General features: G+C 33.1%; 1 protein-coding gene across 1 annotated transcript in view; it reads right to left on the bottom strand.

Moving 5' to 3' along the window:
- Nucleotides 1-23194, bottom strand: part of LOC119610026 (pituitary homeobox 1) — a 320354-nt gene that overhangs the window by 58653 nt on the left and 238507 nt on the right. The window contains exon 4 of the mRNA XM_037965101.1: nucleotides 7285-7342. Within this exon, the coding sequence (XP_037821029.1) occupies nucleotides 7285-7342 (58 nt within the window). The remainder of the gene's footprint in view (nucleotides 1-7284; nucleotides 7343-23194) is intronic.

Genomic DNA, 23194 nt, shown 5'->3' on the forward strand with positions numbered 1-23194 from the left:
AATGGTTATTTGTAGAAATATCGGTTCATATTTGATGAGCTTAAGTTACATTTTAAAAGGGCCACTTCCTATGGAAAATGGCACAAAGCTAAACTAAAATCTTATATTCATACACATACATAACCAAAAATTTTTTGAATTGTAATATTCTTTATAAAGGATTTCATTTGTGTCTTCCCTTTAGACTTTTAATTAAAAATATAATTATAATTGTAAACACAATTTCAAAAATATTCACAACCATGCGTTACGAATCAACAAACTCGTTCAATGGAACGTTTCTGGAACTAGTTCTTTAATCAATGATTTAAGTTCTAGTTTGCTATCCTCACCTTCTTTAGAATTAGATCTTTTTCCAGCGATTTATGATTCAAATTGTTGAGATTGATATCAATTTTTGGAAACCGTCAATTATAATTAAAATTTCTCACAATAAATTCGAGATATTTTTCTACTGGTTTGAAGTAGTTGTTTTTAAAATTTGGACTAGTATCCCAATGTAAATATTCGTAACAATGGAAATATTGAAAGAAATGATTTCATCGGAACTTTTTAATGACAATATTTTTCTACTGAACTGTTTCGAGAATTAATGGCGATATTATTAGTTGCAATGTCGCAGTTCCAGAATCTGGTTGTTTACTTCCGTTCTAAAAATTAAAAAAAAAAATTATTGAATAAGCATTTCTAATTCCGTATTAAAATCATCCCATAATAAGTGGATTTGGTACGTTTGTGTATTAAGGTAAAAACATTACTTATGCAGTTAAAAAATACCAAAAAATAAAGCTATTTTAGAAAAATTCTAGGGGAACCATTTAAAAAATCCTCTTTTTGGGAAAAAGTAAGAATCGAAAAACTCTAAAACTAGTTATTATAAAAATTTTGGAGTTAGTCCATTTGCGTACTAAGCTAAAAATATTATTTATGAAGTTTATTTTAAAAATTAAAATTTAAATATTTTACATTAAAAAACCGTATTTTTGTTAGCACTTTTTCTGCCATTTTTTCTTTATTTTTAGCACTTTCTAGCATTTTTCAAAACAATCTAGCACTTTTTCGCAATTAGGTTTTGGCATCACTGTGTCCACGAGACAGAATATTTTGAGGGCTTATATTTTCCAAGATCTGATTGGTAATCCTTGAAAAATATTTCTGCTTAATGTTTCCTATGTTTACACTGAGGCGTTTTGAGCAAATCTAGTGGATTTGGGCAAAATTAGTTGAAATCATGTTGATTTGCCATACATTTTTGACAAATCCAAATCTACTTAATCTACTATATTTGATTTAAAACATGTCGAAAATGTATTTTTTTGAACAAGACTTGCTTATACAACACTGCGTTGTGTCTACACTGAAAATAATCCATGCCTAATATACACGAAAAATGTTGTACATTGTACGAAATGATAAGTGGTTTCGCACCACGAAATTCCTTCGTAATATATACGAAATTGTACGAAATATTTTAGTAAAATTTTAGAAAAAAAAATTTTCGTTTTACAATTTTTTTTAAAGACATAAATATGTTCTTTTATAATAATTACTGTAAATTTAGAAAAAGATTGCGAATTAAAAAAAACAAATTTTTATGTTTAAAAAAAAAAACATAAAAACTTTTACAGGAAATTAGGCAGCTAATTTCCTGTAAATTTAAAATTACGTTTAATTTAACTCGCTTAAAATTACGAAAAAACAAAAAAAAAAAAAATCGTAACAAAATAATTTTTTTTGTGAAATCAAAAATAATTCTTGTATATTACTAATTAATTTTGTTACGAAAAAAATTCGTAACTTTCGTTAAATATTACATGTCTTAACAAAATTATTTTTGTAAAAGAAAACAAAGTTTCTTAATATATACGAAAAAAATATTTTACGACAGGTTTTCGTACTTTCGTAAAATTAGAAAAGGGGTTGATTAAACAATATTTCGTATTATACACGAAATTTTCGTATATATTACGAAAAAAGTAGTTACTAAATTTTTTTTCGTAAAGTTAAGCATGGATTATTTTCAGTGTAGGGTAAGCAAATATTACTATAATCTATCCATTCAAGTTGAATGTTTTCATCGAAAAAATGGCTTTTCATTTCGAAATAAAAACAAAACAAATTATAATTTTAAAATTAGTGGCATAATAAACAAATTTTTACTTTTAAAACTGTAATTTTGTATCTTTGATGTTTAAATTTGAAGGAAATTAACATTACTGTCGTTATATCAAAGTAAAATGACGGGATTTATTCGAAAATTCGAATATCAAAAGTAAGTGCAGTAAGTGGAAAAACCTTGAAGAGGTTTAAGCAAATCTAGTGGAAACATAGTATAAGCTTATTTTACATTATATCTAGAGTTTGCCCGAACTTTTCAATTCCCTGGGAAACAGGAATGAAAAAATTAATTTCCAGGGAATCCCGGGAATTTATGTAAAACTTTTATTTATAACTATAATAACAACATTTTTACCAAAAGTGACAACGTTTTTATAAATTTGAAGATAACTTAAATATTCTGTACTTTAAGAACAATTTTTTAAACATTAGTATTATATAAAAATAAATATTTATTTTACCTTGTGTAAAGGGACTGGACCAAAACTTATCCAAATATAACAAGTAGGAAAGTATAGTCGGGCGTGGCCAACCATATGATACCCTACACCAGTTATGATTGTTAAATGTGATTTATTTTTCATAATAAAGCATTTATCTTCAATATTCCCTTGTTCCGATACAATTTATGGATGAAAAACCAATTTTCTGAAAAAGGCTTTATATGGGGCTACGGGCAAATATGGACCAAGCCCGATAAAATTTTGTGAATATATTTATGTTTACATAATATTTTATTGTGCTGAATTTCATCGCGATATTTGTGTATATAAGTTAATTTTGGACATTCAATTTTCTGAAGGGGATTTTGTATGGGAGCTAGGGTCATCAAGACTTCTATAAAACTTAGTTGTGCCGCATTTTATCAATATACAGGTATATTTAACATAATTATGAGCTCAGAAGCCCTTTTCGGGGGGTTCTGTTGTATGGGGGCTAGGTGAAATAATGGACCGATTTTAACCAATTTCAATAGTCGTTAATCGACTCAGAAAACGATTCTAAGCCGATTGGTATGCTTTAAAGTGGTTATAGGAGGAATATTTTTGTATGTTACAAACATTAGCACAAACCCAATATACCCTCCCCACTAACGTGGTGTAGGGTATAAAAACATTATACATTTAACATTGTCATGTTCATGGAGGATCACGTAATCCATGCATTACATCAGAGTAATCCTCTAAACTCTTTTACTAAAATTATAAGATTACATAAAAAATCAACATGTTTGCTTCCGATAGGACTACTAAACAGATTATATACTCTAAAAATGTTTGCAGGGGAATAGTTAGTTCACAAAAAAAAAACATATTTAGTTCATAGTGTATTAAATTCCCAGCAAAAAGAGAACTTCCATGGAAGTACTGAAAAAGACCTGAAGAAGTAATGATTTTTTGGCATGTCATAGGAGGGATGTCCTTAATATTTGATTCCAAATTCGCTACTTCTGAAGTTATTCTCAAGAAGTAATTTTTATACCCACCATTAAAACAGATGGGGTATATTGGTTTTGTTATTCCGTTTGTAACATATCGAAATATTGGTCGTAGACCCGCAAAAGCATATATATACATATATATTCTGGGTCTTAATTAAATTCCGGGTCTTTATTAAATTAAAGACGATCTAGCCATGTCCGTCCGTCTGTCTGTTTAAAGCACAAACGAGCTAGAGAGGTAAAATTTTCTACAAATATTCCTTATAGGTAAGGTTTTTTTTGTATAGCAAATGGGTAATATCGGTCCACTAATTCGCATAGGCCTCTTACAAGTGTCCCACCGAAATATAGCTTTGCCAATCATAACTGTTTCAAAAATACGTGTATAGGAATGAAATTCGAAATAAATAAGTTTTATATGAGCCAAATCTGTTTACCAAATTGTATGGGGAGCGGTCCATAATTGATCCTACACCCCATATAAGGTCCCCTTCAGAAAATGGCTTTAACGCTCATTACTGGCTTAAAAATACGAGTACAGTAATGAAGTTTGACACAAATAATTTTAATACGAGCGAAAATATCTCTACTAAATTTAATGAAGATCGGTATATAATTGACCCTACCCTACATATAAAGTCCCCTTCAGAAAATCACTTAGTTTTATGGTGATCGGTCAATAACACAGGCCAACGATGAAAACAATTTTTAAATAATTTTCACTAATTATAGTGTTATTTGGTGTGCTGATTCCGAATATGGAAATAAAAAAGTCGTATCACCCACCAATTTTCCACATTTTCATCTTTTAGTCCTTCTGACTGTATACTTGTGTCCCAAATATAAAATTCTGTAATTTTTCAGGTGTTGCGAATAGTGGCTGTCTCTGCCTTTGTGTCCATGTATGACATGATCATATATCGCCATTTTTCGGATATGGACATACATATATGAATATATGTATATGGTCCATATATGATTCATATGTAATCATATACATATGATCGTCTTTAGCTGGGTTATTACAAATATACGGCATATGATTTAATGGTGGGTACATAAGATTTGGCTTAGTCGAATATAACACTGTTACTTGTTGAAATTATAGTATTATAGAATAAAACTAATTTTACATAAATAATATTAACATAAATAAAGGAATTTTACATAAAATCTCGAAATACATTTTTTAACTCAAAAAATGTCAGTACAGTAAAAATATACATATCTTCAGATTTGAAAAATGGAATTATTTTCGCTATTTTGGAAGTCAATAAACTTCACATCCACAGATGCTAAAAGAATCACATAGTGTTACTTTTAATATATATATATATATATATATATATATATATATATATATATATATATATATATATATATATATATATATATGTATATATGTATATATATATATATATATATATATATATATATATATATATATATATATATATATATATTCTTGGTCCTTATCTGGGTCGATTTGGTTATGTCCAATTCTATTCCGGGGGAGTAATTTTCATAATTTCGAATTTGGGTCCCGGTTAAGAACGTAATGGGTTTTAGTATATAAAGTGATCCGGAACGGATTTTTTTAGTTAATCACGTTATATATACAATGTAAATATGAAAAAATATTATTTAATTTGTTAACATTTAACGGATTTTAAAATTGGTTCATAATGTAGAAGTCAGCTTCCGCCGGACGGTATAAATATTTCATATGGATTTCATTATATAGTGTTTCGGATGATAACTTTTTCAGTTAATTACGTTATCAACACAATATAAATATAAAATATGAAACAGGATTGTTTAATTTATTAATATTTAATAAAAAAATATTTTTCTTAAATAAAACGTTTATATCAGGGACCGTAACAGTTATAAGTTACATCAAAAAAGTTAATTTTTAACAGTTATTTTGTGACTTTAAAAATAAAAATCCATCTGAAAAAGTTATTTTTTAACCTAAAAATAAAAATTCAAATGAAACTTTTAAAAAAGAGTTTTATTTTTTTGTCACAAAATAAAAATTATTTGAGGAGTTTTATTTTTTCCGTCAGAAAATAATACTTATTTGAGGAGTTTTATTTTTTCCGTCAGAAAATAAAACTCTTTTATGTGAATTGACACCTAAAGCTTGCCACTGATCAGATAGGGAGCAAGAAAACGAAGAAAATGATAATGATGATGAAAAAAAAGCTTTCTATGAAATCGATAATTTTTCTCCACGGCCCTTGTCGATTGATAAGTCCCTTTTTGAGTTCTGGGAAGCAAAAAAATACATTACCCCTACTTATACAAATTGGCAAAAACTGAACAGTGTGTTCCTGCAACACATGTTAGCGTGGAAAGAGCGTTCTCTGCTCTTAAATTGGTATTAAGTGACCTGCGTTCAAATCTTTCCGCAGAAAATTATGTTTGTTAAATTAAACAACTAAATAACCAAACATATTATATCAGATACATTCAATAAAATAAGAGACTGAAAAAAATAAAGAAAAATTGTTTAATTATTTGACGGAAAAAATAATAGTCCCCAAATGAGTTTTATTTTTTGATGGAAAAAATAAAACTCCTCAAATAATTTTTATTTTATGACGGAAAAATAAAACTCATTTTTTAACTGTTTCAATCAGACTTTTATTTTTCCGTTAAAAAATAACTGTTATTTGTGGAGCTAAGATCGTTTTTTTTCAAATCACCATATATTCTGAAAAAGCACTTCAATACGAGTATATTGGTATATAATAGTATAGGTCTACGTTAACCCCAATATAGAGATTTTTTTGGTTAAAAATTTCAGAATAACTGTTATTTACAGTCCCTGGTTTATATAAATACCAATTATGCCATTATTTAAATAAAATAATATTGTTTTTTTCAGAGTTTTTACATAAATATTTCAAAATACTAACGAAGTTTTTCTCTGTTTTAACGGAAATTTTTAAATATTAAAATCTAAACAATAACAATCTCTGACATCAGTGCGTACCAGTCTAGTCTAGAAAAAATAATCATCTGATTGAATAACATCACCTTATATGAATTCGCCTTGAATTTACGTATTAAACCGATTTCAAATCTGGCTAGTCTAGCTCAAAGTATACATATAACAAGTTAGAGTGCTATATTCGGCTGAGCCGAATCTTAAATACCCTCCACCAGCTACTTTTATATTAATACTTTTTTAAATTGATCAAATATTTGTAGAAATAAGATATGCTTTAGCGATATTTAATAATTTGCATGTATGCATGTGTGTAAAAGATTTAATGATGATTTTTATGAAATATCTTGCATAGTTTTCGAGAAAATGCATCAGAATGTGAAAAAAAATGCTTATCTTTTTCGGAGTTTTTTTCAAATTTTGATTCATAACTTTTCCCGATGTGAAACGATTTTGCTCATTTTCAATACCAAACTGCCTAGGACAATAGTAAATATTTTGGGTGAATTTCGTTAATTTTTGTTGCTTCGTGTTAACATGAGAATGTTTTATACAGACAGACAGACAGACGGACATAGCTAGATCGACTCGGAATTTTATAAGGTCCAAGAATATATATTTTGTTGGTTCTCAGATGAATATTTCTGGGTGTTACACACGGAGTGACAAAGTTTTATATACCGTCTATCACCACTGATGGTGGTGGAGGGTATAACAAGCTATTTTTATGAATATACTGTTAATATATGTGTAAAAGAGTTTTTCTCACCTTTATGTGATTGATGCTCATGTTTTCGACATTTGGCTCTTCTGTTTTGAAACCAGACCTAAAGAAAGAAAGAAAGTGCAATTAATTATTTAAAGTTACTAAGAAATAAAACGACGTTTTTGTAGAGTTTTCTAGTTTCCAAGTTTTTATTTTTGAGCGTGGATCCTTTATAATTAGGAAAAGGACAAAAACCCTTGCATAATAATAGTAAGCAGAAAATTGTACACTAGGGTGGGTTGAATAAAAGTTGAGACAGTAACCCCCTAGTAATCTAGAAAGTAATATTGGAATCACGTGGAAACAAATTACTTTTGGGGTGCATAACTAATTATTTTTGTTCGACGAGGTTCAAATAATATGTACCTAACTTAAACAAATTAATAAATGGTTACTAATTTGATTACAAAAACTTTAAAATATGTTATGTGATAGCTAGTTATTTTGGGCCGACTTTGTATGTAGAAAACAAAAAATAAAAAAATTCTTCGGCCGGGATTTGAACCCAGGCATTCAGTTGTTTTCTATGTTTCTCACTCCAGCCGCTTACTCGATGCTCCATTAACATGTGGCTTTTTATAATTTTAAGAACGGCTTTTTACAAAAATATATAAATGAATGTCATTTTGAAAAAAAATAAACAGTATCCAGCAGGGCTCGAACCACGAACCCCCTGTTTGTTAAATGAACGACCTAGACAATTGAGCCATAACAAATCCAAATTGTTTTGTTCTTTACCAGTAATAACCTATTCAGCTAAATGAAATAATGTGGATGATAATGAACACTCATTACCAAGTAATGTATGAAATAACTACTGGCTATTACCAAAAATTTCAGATTTTTTGCTGGGTGTTAATAACATTTCCTATAATATAAAAAAATATTTTTTTGCCTCGCCTAGAAATACCGCCCTTTCGTAACATATCATATATCAATATTTATGCCTTGACTGCAGCTATATTTCACTCTTAGAGAATTTTTTAATTCGACGTCGCACAGTGGGGCAGAATGGAAATTTTTTGGAAATAAATCTGGCATTTCTAAACGGCTGATCCGATCGGGATAAAATTTGGCGTGAGCGTAGCCAAGGAGTATTCGAGTTTAAGTTTTGAAGATGAACCCTGCAGATGCCCCAGGGACGGCGCTGTGGCGGCTCAAAGTAGGGTACCTACGACATGTTAAATTTTTAAACTCGTGCCATTTTTTTGTTTTTCACCCAAATACAAAGATTCAGATATTTTCTGAAAGCGCTCGACGAGATCTTGAAAAAACATGCTTGGACATACTACTTATTTACCATACCTTGGTCCGCCTTTTTTTGAATACCGGGCGTAATTTTGGACCAAATGGACTCAATTTTTTCTTGTTAGTTAGACAACAAAATTTCCAATAATATACAAGAAATTTCAGATCAATATCATTTACAGATCCAAAAATATACGTTTTTTAATTTAAAAATTCAAAAAATTTTAGATTTTTGCCGTTTTTTAGCCAAAAATGTGTCTTAACTCTTTTATTAATAAAATAAAATTTTCTTTAAGAACATATAACAATTTTATAGTTTTCTAAAAGGTATCTTTACGCAGAATGCTTTGGCGTAAAAAACTTGTCTTATTTTTTGAAAATGTTGCCACTGCGTCCTTCCGAATGTGACCTATTTTTTATCAAAACTTCAACTTTGGGCGACATGTTCTAAAATCCCAAAGCTGGGATCAGAAAACTAAAAGCAGTTTTGGAAACCTCAATATGTTTTCTATTTACTCCAAAAGTATTTTCCCAGCCCTGAAAGAAATGTGGACCCTATGGGCAAAAAAGTAAAAATCCCATTTTTGGGATTTTCATTCCTATTTTTGGGAATTGCGTGATGCCCTTTGACCTTTTCAATTTTTTTTGCATTTTTTTATTTGAAATGACAAATTTAATTAATTTCATTGAGTTTTGTTCATAAATAAAGATTTTGTCATATATTACATATTTGTTTAATTTCTAAAACTATGATTTATATCAAAATTTTAATAGGGTCGCAGATAGCTACAACAATTTAGTCCATATTTATCCCTTAATATCTTTTTTTAGTTAGATATGGAAATTCTCGATTCTTTACAAAAAATTTCAAGCCAATATCTCAATTACATTCAAAAATATGTTCATTTAAACCTGTATCCTTTAATTTCATATTTTTCATATTTTAGTATTAAATATGACAGAACATACATTTGGTGTTGAATAAAATATTTGGACAATTTTTAAAAATTATTTAGTTAATTATTTTATTAAAAGACTATAACATTGTATATACAATAAAAAAATTATAATTTTATTATATTTGTATTTGGGTGAAAAACAAAAAAATGGCACGAGTTTAAAAATTTAACATGTCGTAGGTACCCTACTTTGAGCCGCCACAGCGCCGTCCCTGGGGCATCTGCAGGGTTCATCTTCAAAAAAAAAAAAAAAAATGGCACGAGTTTAAAAATTTAACATGTCGTAGGTACCCTACTTTGAGCCGCCACAGCGCCGTCCCTGGGGCATCTGCAGGGTTCATCTTCAAAACTTAAACTCGAATACTCCTTGGCTACGCTCACGCCAAATTTTATCCCGATCGGATCAGCCGTTTAGAAATGCCAGATTTATTTCCAAAAAATTTCCATTCTGCCCCACTGTGCGTCGTATTGTATGCGCGACTCTTTGAAAATTATTTAGTTAATTATTTTATTAAAGACTATAACATTGTATATACAATAAAAAAATTATAATTTTATTATATTTGTATTTGGGTGAAAAACAAAAAAATGGCACGAGTTTAAAAATTTAACATGTCGTAGGTACCCTACTTTGAGCCGCCACAGCGCCGTCCCTGGGGCATCTGCAGGGTTCATCTTCAAAAAAAAAAAAAAAATGGCACGAGTTTAAAAATTTAACATGTCGTAGGTACCCTACTTTGAGCCGCCACAGCGCCGTCCCTGGGGCATCTGCAGGGTTCATCTTCAAAACTTAAACTCGAATACTCCTTGGCTACGCTCACGCCAAATTTTATCCCGATCGGATCAGCCGTTTAGAAATGCCAGATTTATTTCCAAAAAATTTCCATTCTGCCCCACTGTGCGTCGTATTGTATGCGCGACTCTTTGATATCTCGGATCCTACTCCAAAATCTAAAATTGTGGCTATACCGGAATAAAGTACATATAATTATATGAAATATTAGCTTTTAAAATGCCAGTATAGTTTTTACTACAAACAATTAATTTGGTAGGGATACCGTCGAAAACAATTTTTTTTTTCAAAACAATTTACAATACAAACATTGCATCCTACCCCCTATCTTAACCCATTAATGCCCACGGCGATCTACATAAGGTAGAAATGTGAAATTTGGATAGGACAGTTTACTTGTATATATAAACCGATTTCAATTAAAAAATTTTTTCTATCTTGCCTTGTTTGGATTTTAGAAGACGTTACGTATACGTAACAGTGGGCATTACCCACGAATATTTGTCCCTTAAGTATTTTAAGTAAAAGATACATCATTTAGAGAGGGACAAAAGTACTGAGAACTCTCCACTGTTACATATACGTAACACCTTTATTATCCTCTATATAAGTCTCCGCAAGGACATGGTATATGTTTATAAACAATTGGGGAATAAACTTTAATTACTTCTTTATAAGTTTACGTCAGAAACTTTTTTTTAAAAAGTAACTACATAGAAGTTATTAACATTCTAAGAATTCATTCCTCGAAAAATATGACTTTTTGCAGGTTTACGAAATAGACACTTTACACCCAAAAATACATTCCTATAGGCAAAAATTACTCAAATCGTTAAGAACATGTTAAGTTAACCTATCCATCAGAAAAAGGTAACTTTGCATTTTCCATTTCTGTGCATTTCGAGTCCAAATTCGAATTAATTTGCATTACGTATATGTAACTGTGGGCATTAATGGGTTAACACAAGAAAGATAATTTTAATATCTTTCTGTTCGCGTACTCGATAATTTGTAACAATTTGCAACAATTGTTACTGGATTCCGTTCGCGTACTTTTGAAAACTTGCAACAATAGAGTAAGAGAGCGATAAAAATGACAATTCGTTGATAGAGACTTTTTTGATTTTACTGGATATTTTTTGCCCAGTAAAAAATATCCAACATATATTCACAACATATGGTTAATATATGAATATGTAAACAAACCAAAGAAAACGAAAACTTTATAAATTTTATATTTTTTGAAAGAAATATATAAATCTAGCGTTTTTAAAACAATTTGGTTTGTCTTTCTCTTAGTGATTTTGTGTAAATTATTATTTTACTAGTATGTTTGTAACGTGAAGTTTTAACAAAAACTTGAATTTTTTACTAATTTGCTTTCGCGTACTTTTTTGGATATTTTTTTGATTGAGAGTAAATTAAAAATTACTCTCCATCATAAAGTTACTGTATATTTATTACTGGAAAGTGCGCGAACAGACCTAATAATAAAATCACGTAGGTACATAAAAACTAAACATTTTATTTTATGAAATTCGATGAAAAACTAAGTTTTATAAATATTTCATATTTTTTTCCATACAACTATTTGCATGTTTCTTGTTTTTCTAACAATTTTGAAAAATGTTTATTTTTATTTTATGAATTTATTTTAAATTGTTACATATTTTCAAAGAAGTTCTTAATATACTATTTAAGCAATATATTGATGAAAAACTGATTTTTTTATGGACCGATTACACAAATTCCAATTCTTATTTTGGATATTTGTTGCTTTTGCTTTTACGACGGCCTTACCGAGATCGATCAAATCGTCCTCAACGCGGCCTGACCGGACTTCGACATGCTGGCCTCCTTGTACTGGTGCACTTGTCGATCCAGTGAGTTGGCTGAGGGCCGAAACAATTTGGTTGACCAGCCCCTGGGTTGAGGCTGGCGTTGCTGCAGGCTGGGGAACGGCTATGGTTTGTGTTTGATGACGCTGTCGCTGTTGGCATCGTAGTTGTTGCCGCTGAGGTTGTTGTTGGCTTGATTGTTGTCGCCGTTGTTGTTGTTGTAGACGCTGCCGTAGGTAGGTAGGTTGATAGGAGAATGTATATTACATCAAATCCGAAGAAATACACCTAGGCCACTATCGGGCCTGTTGTGCACTCCTTATCATGAAAAAAAGGGAACTGAAAGAATTATTTTTCAGTGTTCAGCAACTCAGTTTCCTGAACGTAATTCCTAAGAATCTTCCAATCAGTGTTAGTCAGGAATGTTATTTCCGGAATAACATCACTTCCAAGATATTTGGATCTAACTTCGACGAATGCCTGGCAATGGCAAAGAAAGTGATCCAGAGTTTCACTGTCCTCTCCACATGCTCTACATTCGTCTGAATCCGCACGTCCAATTCTCCAGAGATGTGCTGGTCCTGTGTGTACTAACTTCAGACTTGAGCATTTTGAGGAGATTTTTCGTCTTACACTCATCAGGGTCACCCCATAGGATCTTCGTGGTTCATTATTCCAAGAGGCCTTATGGGATTCTCTCACCAATATTTTTAGTTCAGCTTTTGTTGCGTCGGATGGTTTTGCGTTTGTCAGGTTAACTGCCTCGAGCTTCCTTCCCTTTAAAGCTATTACATTCGCCCTTTCGGTACCGACTACTCCCGAGTGGGCTGGTACCCATATGATGTGAACCTTACCTCTGGGAGAATATTCAGTTAAAGCTTTCTTACAATCCAATACGGTCTTAGATTTAGTTCTATCGCCTGATATCGCCCTAATTGCCTTCTGGCTGTCGGTAAATATATTAAGCGCTGTGGGCGCCATATATATTCTAATCCAATTTACGCATTCCGTTATTGCTCGTACTTCTGCCTGGAAGCTTGTGTTATGATTTGGTAAACGGTGGTATATTTCTGTTTCTGGGTCTTCAATATAGAAACCCAGCCCCACTTTGTCCCCTAATTTAGACCCATCCGTGTAACAACGGATTCCAACTGGTATTTGCTCTAATGTTCCGCTTGACCAAGACATTCTATCTGGGATCAGCGTTTCAAAGATTCCGACATATTCTGTGTCTGGTATACGATCAGGCACTTCCGATGATTGTGTATAACCTTCCAATGTGTCCAGTATACATTGATGACGTGTCCTATAACCGCTTTTGGCCAGTTCGCCTAAAGTAAAGAGCCGTTCGGCTGTAAGCGCCGCCTCATATTTTAAATATTTTTCAATGGGTGGAATATCTAGCAACGTTTCCAGAGCCTTGGTTGAAGTAGTACACATGCACCACTTATACCCAAGCAGCATGTACGCTGAACTCCCTGTAGTAGTTTGATATTGCACTTTTTGTCTAAAGCAGTCCACCAGATTATTGAAGCATAAGCTAGAATTGGTCTAATTACACTTTTATAAAGCCAATTTGTCATAGTAGGACTAAGACCCCATTTCATGCCTATAGTTCTCCTACATATCGCCCAGCACCGATGTGCCTTGTTGATCCTATCCTCTATGTGGTGTATCCATTTTAATTTCCGGTCGAGGATTACACCTAAGTACTTAACTTTGTTTGTCACTGGTATCCTCTTGCCCAGGAAGCAAGGTTCAGAGTACGTAGAAATTTTTGTCTTTCTTGTGAAAAGACAGATCTCCGTTTTTGCCGGGTTAACATTTGGGCCTCTCGGTTAAGCCCAGCTCAAGGCAGTATTCAGAGACTCCTCAGCTCTTCTACACAAGTAATTTGGATCCTTTCCCTTTAAAAGTATTACAACATCGTCTGCATAGCAGACAGGTCTAAGTCCTTTCTCGGTTAGGGTCCTGAGGAGGCTATTAATCGTGGTAACCCAGAGTAAAGGGTGACAAAATGCCACCTTGTGGTATACCGTGAAATACCTATTTCCTGATAGTACATCTCGCAGCTTATCCATCTGTTCCTTAGCATGTGGTTGATCCAGTTACGGAGCACCCGGTCAACATAAAACTGGTCTAGGGATTGGATAAGAGTATGAGTGTGCACGTTATTGAAGGCGCCTTCGATATCAATGCATACCGCCAGTGTATACAGTTTGCTATCAAAGGATGCAACTGTGTAGTGTACAACTTCGTTTAAAGCGGTTTCCACCGATCGTAACTTTACGTAGGCATGCTGCTTAAATTTTAGGTCTTTGTCGGGTATACTGCTTTTAACCATACTATCAACTATCCGTTCCAAGGTTTTAAGTAGGAAGGACGTAAGACTTGTCGGTCGAAAGACTTAGGTGTCGAATAGCTAGGTTTCCCTGGTTTAGGTATAAATATAAATATATAATATATATGTGAATTTCAAGCATGCAGTGAGTATCTGAGACAGATGTACGGAAACCAGTCCCGCCTCCATCTGTAAGAGTGCCGGGAAAATGCCATCCGGCCCCGCAGTTTTATAGGGAGCGAAGCTCTTGATTGCCCTTTAACCATATCAGATGTAATTACAATTTTCGTGTTAGCCTCCCCTTCCTCCAATATCGGTTCATCTATGTTATTCGATATACCGAGTGGAAAATGAGAGTCCATTAAGAGTTTCATTGTCTCCTCCATATCCTCCAGCCTCCTGCCCGTATCATCGACCATAGATTCCGGTTGGATATGAGTTTTGGATAGAAATGTTTTTATCTTCGATACGTCATTTACGCTGTCTACCTGTTCACAGAAAAGTTTCCAGGAGTCTCGTTTGGCTTTATGAACAATTTTCTTATATTCACCAAGTATACTACGATACTCATCCCAGTATACTGCGGTCTTTTTACGCCGTGCCCGGTTAAATAGTTTGCGAAGAGTCTTACCAAGGTTCCGGATCTCCCCTGTTACCCAGGGTTTCTCATGGGCAGATCTCCGCTCTCGCAGAGGGCAGCTGTCCTCAAACGATTCAACCAAGGCACTTGTGAGCATTTCTACTTTGGCGTCTATGTCCTCTTTATTTCGACATTGAAAAGTGTTCTGACATAAACGGTTCTTTAGTAAGGAACCGAACATTGTCCAATTAGTTTTAGACTTATTCCGAAACTTTATCGGTTTTGGTGGCGGCCGTAGTATTTTGAATCTTATGTACCGATGGTCAGAAAAGGAGAGCTCGTCCGAAACTCTCCAATCCTGAATTTCGTTTATAAGCTCTTCTGAACATATAGTTATATCTAATACTTCTTCTCTGATTCTATTGACGAAGGTAGCTTTATTACCTAAGTTCGATGTGATCAAGTCTTTAGTATTAAGGAAATTCATAAGGGCTTGTCCCCTGCGATTGGTGTTTGTACTACCACAAGCTACATGGAGGGAGTTGGCATCACAACCTATTACAATTTTCTTATTTTGCCTTTGTGCCTCTTCGACCAGTTTCATCAGCTCCGACGTTGGTGGTAGTGTCGGAGAATCGAAAGGCAGGTAAACAGATACAAGGTATATGTTGCCACGACCTTGTTTCAGTACCGTTGCATCCGATGTGGATAATTCTGTTGAGAGGAGAAAACATAAGTTCTTGTAGCATAAGATACATGTTCTCGGTCGAGACCCTGTACCAGCGTAGAAAAGTTGGAAATTTACGTGATTTAATCCAGAAACCTTGTTCCGAATCGTCCAAGGTTACTGGATTAAAGCTATATGTATCTTACCTCTGTTAATTTTAGACATCAGAGCGTTGGTAGCCATCTCGCTCCGATGGAGGTTTATTTGGATAACCTCAATCATTGCCATCCATTTAAACTGTCTTCCCGCTCGTTGGATTTGACTCCTCCGGGTAGCCTGAAGTGGCTATTGATACAGTGGGTACCATTGATGGCACTGCGGTGTCCTTATCAGGCATAGGAAGAGCAGTCTTTTTAATCTACACTTTCCCAATTTTGGACAGCACTGATGTTCTGTCTTCTGGCGAGTGAGTGATTTCCTCCTCGCTTTTAGGATTTGACTCCTCAACATTACCAGTACTTGCTGTACATGATGCTTAGGGTACCGTCTTAGGTGTTTTAGTGTCCTTATCGGGGCCCTTTCAATCGGCGCCTCCCCAATTTTGGAAAGGGCAGCTGTACCTTCTTTTGGCGAGTTAGTGGTATCTTCCTCGCTTTTAGGATTTGACTCCTTAACATTATTAGTAGTTGCTACTGATGCTGTGGTATTATGTATTTTAGTGTCCTTTTTGAGGCTTGTTGTAACAGCCCTTCCAATCGGCACCTTCCCAATTTTGAATATGACAGCTTTACAGGCGAAGTAAGCCCTACCTTTATTCTTGGCAAGACTAGCCATAGATTCCTGGTCGATACCTATTACAAATAAAGTTTTCTCAGGTTCTTCTTTCCTGTAAAAGACGTCCCATTTTTCCACGGCCAGCTCAGCATTTTGACCACCAAGAATTTCCAGTATACGTTCATTAGCCAGTTTACTGCCCCATCCTTTTATGTAGACAGTGGACTTTAAGAGCACCGGAAGCTCGCTCTTCTTTGCTAGTCCCAGTTTAGCGCCGTCCCAGGGAGGAAAGATACTTTCCACCAAGTTCCTTACTGTACTAACACATTGGTGAGATGCCAACCTCATCAACATCACGCCCTTTCTGAACTCGCAGCTCACGCTCTCTATTGGTTGTTTGCCCTTTGAAGCGATTGCGTGGTCCACTATCTTATTGTTCACCAGATCTTCTACCTTACTCTGTTGGTCTATTGGAATTTTGCCTGTCGGATTACCGGCATCGTAAACTGCATAGCAGAGATCGTCCCGGTGTCTTCTATTGGCAACTTTGGCGTTAGATGGCGGCTCTTTTCCTTTTCCACTGTCTAGCCTATCTTTCCTAGCTTTTCGGGGCTTCTTTTGAGATACCCGTACCTTCGAGTTTGTTTTCGCCGACGTGATCGTCTTCGGGATATCTATCTTGGCATTTTCACCCTTACTCGCAGGATTCTGACTTGAGGTTCCTTTGAGTGAAGTATGGCTTGGCTTCGACTGTGTATTAAAAGACAAGAGCTCTTTTTTTTTCTTAGATTTATTCTCAGTTGTCAACTCTTCGGGAGACCTGATCCTCTTTGCCTCAGATCTTGTGAGAGAGTCCGATTTTTCCTTTGGAGTGTCGTTGGATTAACTAACTATGATTTCCTGAAGCATCTTTTTCAACTTCCTCCTCTGTGCTCCAGATAGTATTTTCTTAGTAATAGGTTGTTATTATCTTCTGAGGATTCAGAGTCGGAACTCTCACCTATATTTAAAGGCTGTTCTCTTTCACCCCTATGTTTTTGCTAATGGCATGCTGCACACTTGACGCATTGTCCGCCACGGAGGCCAAGGTACCCACCTCCGTAGTAGTATTTTGCTCACGATTGCAGGATGACGACGACACGTGACTCGCGAGTGGATCAACACTTGCTGCCGGTACTGGATTATTTAGGCCCTGCACCGTAACTTTCATCTTTTTATTTTTATTTTCCATGTTTTTTTTTTTTTTGTCCAGTTTTTGGTCCGCGGGGAATATAATACAGCTGTCAATCTGATGAGACTCTGAAAAACAATTGGAGCAGTACTTGTGGATGCGTACCGCGTACAACCTCTGCTCCAATGACAACTTGCGAAACATCTTACAGTAAAAAAGTGGCTTTAGAACAAAGATACATGCGCATCTTTGTATGGTGAATTTCATATATGGTGAATTTCGCAAATTGCCAGACTTGATCTGAAATGGAGCAGCAAAGTCGACACCCGTATGTGAGTACGGTAATGAGAGAGTGGATCTCTCTTTGGGCAGCGCAGCCATTATTTGCGATTTCACTTATTGTTTATAACGAACACAGGTTAGACATCGATGGACGCATTTCTTGACTGTTCTTTTAAACCAGGAATATAGAACTGGCATGGACTAGAGTTTTGTGGACAAACTCCAGAAAAATTTTGCAAAATTGGGAAGAGTTGGGGATAATTATGGGAAATCGCTCATCGTATGTAAGCGGGTCATTAGCCTATCTACCATTAACCCGCATAAGACCTTGAACGTTGAGAAATGTATTTAGAGTAAGCAGAGAGCTTTTCTTTGAAATATGCTTAGAATCTGAAAGATTCTTTAAATCTTCAGAATAGTGAAACTTCTGCGTTAGTCTAATATATACAATTTCTGCGTTATTAAGCTCTTCGTGAGAGGGCGTTAAACTTCCAAACTTAGTTTTCTCTATTTTTTTTTTTACTAGTAGAACGTAAGAACCTATAAATATATGCTATTACGGTGAGGAGAAAATCTTTGTATTATATTGAGTTCATCTGTAACGAAACAATGAACTTCAACTGTCCTTTGTTTCATAAAAGCTATGGCAGGTGGTTTACACCCTCGTGTTCCAAGATCTGCTTGATTTTCATGGGTTAAAACGTGGTTCCACTTAGCAACAACAATATGCTAATACTATAGTGGAATCTGACCACAGGAAAGAAAAGGTGAGCACTTTTAAATGAATTGTACGTTAGAGTCTCTTTAATTAGTTTTGAGAGCAGTAATGCCCCACATAACTCTAATCGATGAAGACTTACAGGTTGCAACGGCGTATCTTTGCTTTTCGCTACTAGCAGATTAGAATGTCTGCCAGACAAATCTTCGTGAGAGGGCGTTAAACTTCCAAACTTAGTTTTCTCTATTTTTTTTACTAGTAGAACGTAAGAACCTATAAATATATGCTATTACGGCGAGGGCTCGCCGATATGAAGAAAATCTTTGTATTATATTGAGTTCATCTGTAACGAAACAGTGAACTTCAACTTTCCTTTGTTTCATAAAAGCTATGGCAGGTGGTTTACACCCTCGTGTTCCAAGATCGGCTTGATCTTATTCAACGAGGACCGTGTATGTTTAATAATCATATGTTTTGAATTCATATTATTGAACATACAAAGAGTATCATATGATGAAAGAAAAAGTACCAAAAGTGGATTAAATTCTATCTTAGTGGAAAGTAGCAATAAAACAAGTAAGAAAGTATAGTCAGGCGTGGCCGACCATATGATACCCTACACCATTTATGAATATTAGATATGATTTATTTTTTATAATAAAGCATTTATCTTGAATATTACCTTGATTAAAGCAATTTATTGACGGAAAACTAATTTTTTAAAAGAGGCTTTATATGGGGGATAGGAGGGAATGTGGACCGATCCAGATAAAATGGGCTGGATAGATTTGTATTTATATAATATATGTTATTGCAATAACAGTATTAATAAATGAATTGCGGATATTCAAGTCACTTTCTGAAGGGGGCTTTGTATGGGGCCTAGGGTCAAATTAAGTCCGATCATTTCGAAATTTGGCAAGGCCATCAAGGTTTGTATAAAACTTAGCTGTGCGAACTTTCATCGAGATACATTTATATTATACATAATTATGAGCTCAAAAGCCCTTTTCGGGGGGTTCAGTTGTATGGGGGCTAGGTGAAATAATGGACCGATTTTAACCATTTTCAATAGGCCTTAGGTCAAAACAAACACATATTCCAAATTTCATCAATTTATCTTGAAAATTGCAGCCTGCACTTTGATAACAACGTTTACATGGACACACAGACGGTCGGACGGACGAAAGTGATTCTGAGTCGATCGGTATACTTAAAGGTGGTTATAGTACTAATATTTCAATGAGTTACAAACATCAGCAGAAAAGCATAATAAGTACAGTTTTTCCCCTTTTCGCTTAGAAATATACTTTTCCAAGAATTAAGTTTACAGAATATACCGTGATTAAATCTATATATCACAGATAAAACTCAAACGATCCAAATCTGCATTCACTTGATACAGAAAAATTGTGCTTTCAAAAAGTGCCAAACAATTTACTCGAATTTGGTCCTGTATAAGTTTTAGTACTCTAATTCCAAAATAATATACCAATAGCTTATTTTGTGTGAGTAAATAAACTACTTTTTTAAATTTTATAAAAATTGGCTTAATGAGTTTGAATAAAATTAAATTTCCCGTTTTTCCCCTTTTTGGTACTTTTTTCCACAGTGAAATAACAAAAATTTTGTTTCAATAAATATTACAAGTTAGACCGTAATTTAATAGGAATACTTCAATAAATCGAAAAAGTTTTTTAATGTGCTAAAAAAAAGTACCATAAATACAGTTTTCTCCCTTTTACATTCAAAAAGGACTGCATTTTAAAAAAGTACGAAATAGGTGTCTCATAATTTTGGAAGCTATATCCAAAATATTTACAAAAAAGTTATTTTATTTAGGTTGATGGTTGATAGGAGGATGTATACTACATCAAATCCGAAGAAATACACCTAGGCCTGCACAACAGGCCCGATAGTGTTAAAAAGTTGGAAAGGTCCAAAATCACCTTTGTTACACATTTTCATCCTTTAAAAGTACAAATTTCTAATAAGTACCAGACACCCATCTGCTTATTTTAAGAGTAGATACAGGTGCATTTAAATTTTTTTTGTCTATATATATACAAAAGAGTAGCGTTACTGAATGACTGATTCATCATCGCACAGCCCAAACGGCTGAACCTAGAATCATGGTATTTTGACAGAAAATGTAATTTTGGTTATATGGATCCACTAAGGAGGGATTTTTGGAAATTTGTACATTTAGGGGTAAAAAGGGAAAAATCGGGTATAACAGGTTTTCTTAATTATCTTACCTAATATTAGTGATACAAGAAAAATTTGAAATGCATCTACTCTTAAAACAAGAAGATGGGTGTCTGGTTCTTTTTTGAAATTCTTACTTTTAAGGGGTGAAAATGTGTAAAAAAGGTGATTTTAGTACCTTTTAGGCCCTTTATAACTTTTTAACTACGAAACAAAATAACATTTTTGTAAATATTTTGAATATTTCTCGCAAAATTAGGAAACACATGTTTCGTACTTTTTTAAAATTCAGCCCTTTTTGGGTGTAAAAGGGAGAAAACTGTATTTTTGGTACTTTTTTAAGCACATTAAGAAAACTTTTTCGATTTATTAAAGTATTCCTATTAAATTACGGACTAACTCTGTAATATATATTGAAACAAAATGTTTGCTATTTAACTGGGGAAGAAAGTGCCAAAAGGGGAAAAACGGGAAATTTAATTTTATTCAAACTCATTGAGCCAATTTTTATAAAATTTGAAAAAGTAGTTTATTTACTCACACAAAATAAGCTATTGGTATATTATTTTGGAATTCGAGTACTAAGGCCTATATAGGATCAAATTCGAGTAAATGGTTTGGGACCTTTTTGAAAGCAAAATTTTTCTGGAACAAATGAATGCAGATTTGAATCGTTTGAGTTTTATCTGTGATATATAGATTTAAATACGGAACATTTTGTAAACTTAATTCTCAAAAAAGTATATTTCTAAGCGAAAAGGGGAAAAATTATACAATTTTTATTAGTACTTTCCACTAAGGTAGAATTTATTCCACTTTTGGTACTTTTTCTTTCTTCAAATGATACTCTGTATGTTCTATTATATGAATTCAAAACACATAATTATTAAACTTACATGGTTAAGATTCTTTAAAAGAGAAGTTTTTAGTACTTTTTATCTCATAAATGGTACTTTTTGAATTTTCTAAAATATTCAACCTAGGAACATAAATTTTAACATACATGGTCTTGGCTGAATAATATTCTCTAAGTGGGTAGGTATTCTTCTGTACTTTTCCATTCTTCAAATGGTACCTTTTGGTTTCTCTATAATGGTTAACCGGAACACATCCTTATTAAATGAGAATTTATTGGGAGAGATTTTTGTACTTTTTTATTTTTCCGATGGTACTTTTTCATATTTTTACGATAGTGATAATAAAATATAAAATTTTAAATATAGGGACCTTAGCAAATGAGAATCTACTGAATGGGACTTTTGGTACTTTTTCATTCATCAAATTATATTTTTTGAATTGTCTATAATATTGAACACAGAAAAATACAATTTTTGATTAAATAAGAGGTATTTTATAGTACTTTTTTTCAAATAGTACTTTCGAAATTTTCTATAATATGGAAGCTAAACGAATGAAATTCAAAATACAAGCTTATTCCTGAATGCGAATTTACCCGGTAAACTATTTTTCAGGCATGTCTGATGTCAGAAATTTTCTGAAATAATTCTTATACTTTATCAGAATTTTTAACGAATTTCAAAATTTCCTTTAGACATTTTACAGAATAATCGGCAAACTGTTTATTAGACTTTTCTGCACATTTTGTGAAGTATTAAACGATTAACATCAGACTTGGCTGCACATTGTCGAAAGGCAATTTCAGTGTTACGACAATTATGAGACTAATCTGCACATTAGCGGAGGACAAATTGTTTTTTTATTCTTATATTTTTCTTTAGACATAAGGGAGAATAGTCTGCACATTTTCTGAAGTAAAGTATAAAATGGCTTAAGAATTACATATATCCGATAAATCTGTACATTATCTGAAGAGAATTGTTTTTGTAACTTCGTCAGACAATTAATCGAATAATATAAATTTCCAGAATAGTCTGCACATTTTCTGATATTTTTGCTCGGGCATTTTGTTCCCATTTTCAGTACTTTTGTAAGAAAACTTTGCGACAACTCTGCACATTATCTGAAGGAAATTTTGTTTTTTTTTTTTAAATAAAAATCAAGCACAAACCTGTTTATATTTTGAAATTCGTCAACTATACTTTAAAAGAGAATTTTATTTTTATTTTCTTTTATTTTCTCAGTTAGTCTTTGGAAATCAAGTAAACAACATCTGCATATGTGATGATTATTGTTTAAATTTCTTTAAAGTTTGTTAATACACACAAATTAGCAAAAAATTACATAATTTTTTTATGGTTTAACTTTATAATTTTAAATAGATGTATATAATGAATTCTATTTTCGTATATAATATGTAAGTAGTATGGTTTAATTTTATTAATTTTAAAAATAATCTATAAGTTTCTATTATTT

The sequence above is a fragment of the Lucilia sericata genome, unplaced genomic scaffold, assembly GCF_015586225.1.
Source record: "Lucilia sericata isolate MDLA Ls3-8-SP2 unplaced genomic scaffold, ASM1558622v1 Contig000026F_arrow, whole genome shotgun sequence".
Lineage (NCBI taxonomy): Eukaryota > Metazoa > Arthropoda > Insecta > Diptera > Calliphoridae > Lucilia > Lucilia sericata.